The sequence below is a fragment of the Cynoglossus semilaevis genome, chromosome 14 (assembly GCF_000523025.1).
Source record: "Cynoglossus semilaevis isolate Cse_v1.0 chromosome 14, Cse_v1.0, whole genome shotgun sequence".
In the NCBI taxonomy this organism is placed as follows: domain Eukaryota; kingdom Metazoa; phylum Chordata; class Actinopteri; order Pleuronectiformes; family Cynoglossidae; genus Cynoglossus; species Cynoglossus semilaevis.
The window spans coordinates 25,807,648-25,813,200 of NC_024320.1; the positions used below are offsets into that span (position 1 = coordinate 25,807,648).

Genomic DNA, 5,553 nt, shown 5'->3' on the forward strand with positions numbered 1-5,553 from the left:
CCTCCCCCTCATTCCAATCTTTAAGGGAGTGGGTCGGAGGCTGACAGTTTCTCTCACACTGCATTGTCTCCACCACCAGATGATCGTCCAGCGACTCTTTACTGTATTCACAGAAGTTATGGAGAACAAAGCAGGCAACAATCACATGTGGCAGGTCCTTCAGGTTGATGTCCATGGGCCTCTTCAGAGCCCCATACCTGGCCTTTAAACGCCCGAACGCACACTCGATGACCGCATGCGCCTTACACAAGCAGGTGTCGAAGTACTGTTCCTGCGGCGTGGAGCCACCGTTTGAGTACTCCTTCATTAAATACGGCAACAGAGGGTAGGCTGGGTCAGCAACTAGATACACTGGGATCGCCTCCTCCTCGTCCACGACCTGTTTCTTCACAGGTGGAACCGTGCCGGTCATAAGGTCTTTGTTCAGCTGCGAGTTCGCAAACACCCGTGCGTCGTGCACTCTCCCGGGCCACTTTACCACCACATCCATGAATCGGTACCTGTAATCACACACGGCCTGCACGTTGATGGAATACGTGCCTTTACTGTTAATGTAGTCCGTGGAATTGCTGGATGGCTGCTTGATTTCCACGTGGGTGCCGTCGACTGCTCCCAAACACTGTGGCATACCGTGAGCACGGTGAAAGCCCGAAACTAGTTCCTCCACCTCTGGTTCTGTAAAAGGCAGTTTGATGTATTTTGGGCCCATGTGGAAGACTATAGCGCTACATACCTGCCGAATTATACAAGATACAGACGACCGCGACACGCCAAAGGCGTTCGCCGTCTTCCTTACCCTGTCCTCGCTGCTCAAATAAAACACTGTTATTGCCACCCTCTTCAGCGGGTCGATCGACGCCCTCATGTTCGTCGTTTGTAATTCTATATACGGGCGAAGTTCTTCAGTCAGGGCGAAAAGAGACGCCCTGGACATGTGAAAGTTCTCCCTCCATTCACTATCCACAACAGCGCCATCAACAAAGTTGTTCCACCAACTATTGGATCTGCCGGGTCTTATCCACACTGTTCTTCTGGTCCTTCTGGTTTCTCTCCGTGGTGTACCCATGAGCATGTAGCATATTGTGTTTCGCATAACCCTCTGCTGCTCAAGATGGAAGTCCAAAAGTGGAATAATTAGCTGTAACACAGCAAGTTGCTGAATTAGCCTCTCTAGCACGACCACAAGTAGCCTGGCGTCCGCCATTGTTGTTATTGTGTGACGTCGAGAGAGGCGGGGCTGACGGGGTGAAAGGTCTCACCCTGACAGACAGACAGACAGACAGATAGATATACAGTATGTATGTAGATACATCTATCTTGTATGTACACTAAGAATACCACATTATCTCTATGGTATGTATATGTATAACCAAGCAGAACTAGTATAATTCTAATGCTACTAATGTTATGTGAACTGGTATGTAAATACAAGTTTAAATGTATGAACAGTATACATAGTTGAGTAATTCAATAATTAAATTAGGTAAATTAGATGCTGTGTCCACACAGAACGGGAGAAGTCAAACTAGTCCACTCTGGGACATGTATTCATGTCCCAGAGTGTCCCCTTCCCTGCCGCCTCTTTCAAAACAAAAAACAAACAGAAAAAATATGTATAAACCATGTAATGTTAGCAATAACAAAGGCTGGGTTATGTATTATGTACAGAAGTGGAAGACAACAAAGGAGCACAGGGCAGATATACTGCCCCCTAGAGTTCCTAGACAAATCGACAGGAGCAAAGAGAAGGGTTTAAAAAAGAAGTCCTTCCACGTTTCACCACCGGGCTCCAGCTTGGACTTTTTCTTTGACTTCCCAGAGTTGAACAGAGCCTCGGTCTTTGTCATCTCACTCCTGTTCTCAGTTCAATCCGACAACCGTTATTTCAAACACATTCCTCAAAGTTCTGTCCAGTGTTTTCTATTTCACACTCTGGAAAATTGAATCTTTTTCAAAACAAACTTTCCTCCTGGGAAAAACAGTCAGCATTGAGAATATTAAGTGTGATACGCCCCCCTCCCTGACCCTCCTCCCCTTCCTCCTCCCCAGGGTCACTGAGAGAAGCACGGCCCCACAGCCTCATTTAAAGAGTGATTCCATGACAGCCATCTGTGGAACATCAGACAGAGACAGAGACACCAACACCAGGTTCAACCAGGAAGATGATATTGGCCGACATAGCAGTTCTGGTATTTTTGGGAGGGGGCTGTTTGCTGTCATCACTTCATCAGCGGACAATCTTGTCCACCGCGGAGCGACGATGACGCACAAAGGCTCAGCCAATCACTGACTATTAAGTCATTAAGGTCTGTATCTGGGAGACAAGTCAGACACAAACATGGACGCACAAAGGCTCAGCCAATCACTGACTATTAAGTCATTAAGGTCTGTATCTGGGAGACAAGTCAGACACAAACATGGAAGAGAACTAGTCCACCGGTCAAACCAACATTATTAGGTTAGAGAACTAGTCCACCGGTCAAACCAACATTATTAGGTTAGAGAACTAGTCCACCGGTCAAACCAACATTATTAGGTTAGAGAACTAGTCCACCGGTCAAACCAACATTATTAGGTTAGAGAACTAGTCCACCGGTCAAACCAACATTATTAGGTTAGAGAACTAGTCCACCGGTCAAACCAACATTATTAGGTTAGAGAACTAGTCCCTCTGTCGTCTACTCTTCACGGTCCACTGTCTTCTGTGAATGATCTTCATGAATAAAGTTCGGTTCAACAAAGACAGCGGAAACAGGAAGAGGAAGAAGAAAAGATCTGCTTCATCCACAGCCACTTCCACGAAGTCTCTGTCGTTCTTGGAATTCTTTGATTCTCTAAATCCGTCACTATTCCAGTCTGTTGTCCAGCTGCTTTGACAAGGAAGTCACTCTTTTACTGCCGTGAAAACATCGCACACCTTCAAAATAAAGGCGCAGAGTTCTCCAGTGCTGTCTGTGCATTTCCACGTATAAATAAAACGTCACAGCCACAAATTTGAAACAAATCTGACATATTTACAGTTAGGTTGATAGATATGTAATTGTGGTTTGAAAAAGTCTTATCATTCTGTCATCTCCAGGTGGCGCTGTTTTTTATTATTAGGCTGATGTAGCCATAACTGCCACTACTGTTTCATTACCTAAAGAATCAGAAGGAGGCGCTCTTAGTTCTTACTAAGATTTAAACCAGTGTGACAGCTAGCTCGTAGCTAACCCTTACTAAGATTTAAACCAGTGTGACAGCTAGCTCGTAGCTAACCCTTACTAAGATTTAAACCAGTGTGACAGCTAGCTCGTAGCTAACCCTTACTAAGATTTAAACCAGTGTGACAGCTAGCTCGTAGCTAACCCTTACTAAAATTTAAACCAGTGTGACAGCTAGCTCGTAGCTTCTAACACTGTTCCAGCGGCAACACAGGGTCCAAACATTTAATGAGAAAAGACCTGGAGGAAGTGGACGTGTGTTCTTGTTACAGTGGAGTTGACAGTGGAGTGTGTGCAGCAGCTGTGAGCCCCGCCCCTTCTGCTTCATCACCAGCTGCTGTCAGTGGACACACACACACACACACAGAGGACAGAGGACAGAGCTGAAGCTGACGTTCTGATGGCTAACCCTTCTTCTTTTAAACACACACTCCTGCTGATATGAAAACACACGGACTATGGACCGGATGTGGAGAAGTTGTCAAATCCTGCTGTTTCTCACTGTCTTAACGGAAACATCGCTGCGTGAAGAGGAGGAGACGACGACGTCCTGTGATGGAGCCTTCGATATTTACTTTGTTCTGGACAGGTGAGGACCACACGGCACCGAGTGTGTGTGTGTGTGATTACAGTGGATACCTAGCCATGTATGGATGTGTTCAGCAGTAACAGCAGCAGCAGCAGTTGAAGGTTCAAATCCAAGTTTATCTCAGCTGCTGCAGCTGAACAGAGACAAGTTCAGCTGGAGACAAACATCTGTTGCTACAACGATGGCTTTAAATTCGTCTTTAAAAATTAACTTTTTTTTTAATAAATGAAAAATGCAGACATTCACTTTTCATGTGCTAAAGGTTAGCTACTGTATGTCTCGACCTGTTTCAATAGTTTCTTGTCAAAAGTGATTTCTTTATTCCGTAGCCTGTTGCCAATCTGTGGCAATCTTTTAGCCAAACATTGTCAACTATATGTAGCCGTTTTTAAAAGCATTCATTTTGAACAGTGGATTAATGAGGTTTTCATTAATTATTAAATAATCAATTCAAATGATTCACCTTTGAACTCATTCAGCGTCAGTTTAGGCTAAAGATGTTTTGGCTACTGTTAGCTTCTTCTCCATAATTCAGCACCGTGTGTCCCTGCAGGTCCGGCAGCGTGTCAGGACACTGGGACGAGATCTACGGGTTTGTGGAGCAGCTCACCCACAGGTTTGTCAGGTACGTGGACCAGCTGCAGCTCCTGGTACTGGTACTGGTACTGGTACTGGTACTGGTACTGGTGCTGGTACTGGTACTGGTACTGTGGAATCAGTGGAAATATAGAGACGGTCGGAGGTCGAGCCAAACACCAGGGCTGTGTAGAGAAGCAGGCATCATACCAGCAACGCCCCCCCCCCACCCCCCGGTACTACAGTAATGCAATAATGTGAGAGAGATATGAGAGAGGGAGAGAGATCGTCAGGGTTTATAATGGGTTTCTACATATAAGGGGTGACGCCGACCACCACAGACTGTCAGTCGTTTACACAGTAAAGACAGTGGTACAAAACAGTACTGAACTGATTCCCAAAGTGTTTTTAATGCTAAGCTAATCCATGATGCTAATCCACATTTGTCTCACGACGTCCTAACGTTGTTATGTCGTTCGGTCAAATGTCATCGTCTGTTCCACTGTTGTACCAGTGAGTCCCAAGGTCTGGCTCTGGGACCACAGATGGACCTCAGGAGACTTTCCTGTGGTGGCCAAATATTTTCTTTGTCATGTATTTAGATGTACAGTACTTTAGATGTACAGTTTAGATTTTAGATGTACAGTACTTTAGATGTACAGTACTTTAGATGTACAGTACTTTAGAAGTACAGTACTTTAGAAGTACAGTACTTTAGATGAAATGTATTACTTCAAAAAGAACATGTTAAAGTTTCTCCACATCTGTGATGTAAAAACACAAAGTACATTTGAGTCGAGTGCAGTCACTTTCCTTTTGGATAAAGGTGTGTGTGTGTGTGTGTGTGTGTGTGTGTGTCCTCCAGTCCCAGGATGAGAGTTTCCTACGTGGTCTTCTCAGCCAGAGCAGCAGTGGTCCTCCCTTTGACAGGAGACAGGTATACTCCTCCTCCTCTCTTCCTCCTCTCTTCCTCCTCCTCCTCCTCCTCTCTTCCTCCTCCTCCTCCTCTCTTCCTCCCCTCCTCCTCCTCCTCCTCCTCCTCTTCTTCACGGTGCTCCTGTGTCTCTGTCTCCTGACCAGGTCTAAGATAGACCATGGTCTACGGAGTCTGGCCCAGATCAGACCTGCTGGTGAGACCTACATGCATGAAGGTGTGAAGGCGGTGAGTTCAGTGGACAGATCCCT

General features: G+C 45.7%; 2 protein-coding genes across 2 annotated transcripts in view; one reads left to right on the top strand and one right to left on the bottom strand.

Annotated features, from left to right (window-relative positions):
• Nucleotides 1-8: 8 nt before the first annotated feature.
• Nucleotides 9-865, bottom strand: LOC103390332 (putative nuclease HARBI1). The gene is made up of 2 exons (XM_025062064.1): nt 60-865; nt 9-18 (listed from the first exon to the last, which is right to left on the bottom strand). The coding sequence occupies exons 1-2, from the start codon at nt 863-865 to the stop codon at nt 9-11; spliced, it is 816 nt and encodes a 271-aa protein (XP_024917832.1).
• A 2,680-nt stretch (nt 866-3,545) lies between these two features.
• LOC103390313 (anthrax toxin receptor 2-like) overlaps nt 3,546-5,553 on the top strand; it is an 8,430-nt gene continuing 6,422 nt past the window's right edge. The window contains 4 exon segments of the mRNA XM_008326132.3: nt 3,546-3,792; nt 4,346-4,417; nt 5,234-5,305; nt 5,449-5,530. Coding sequence (XP_008324354.2) covers nt 3,662-3,792; nt 4,346-4,417; nt 5,234-5,305; nt 5,449-5,530 — 357 coding nt within the window. The 5' untranslated portion in view covers nt 3,546-3,661.

Coding starts and splice junctions, on each gene's coding strand:
- LOC103390332 (XM_025062064.1), bottom strand. CDS start 865: ATGAGGGCGTCGATCGACCCGCTGAAGAGGGTGGCAATAACAGTGTTT.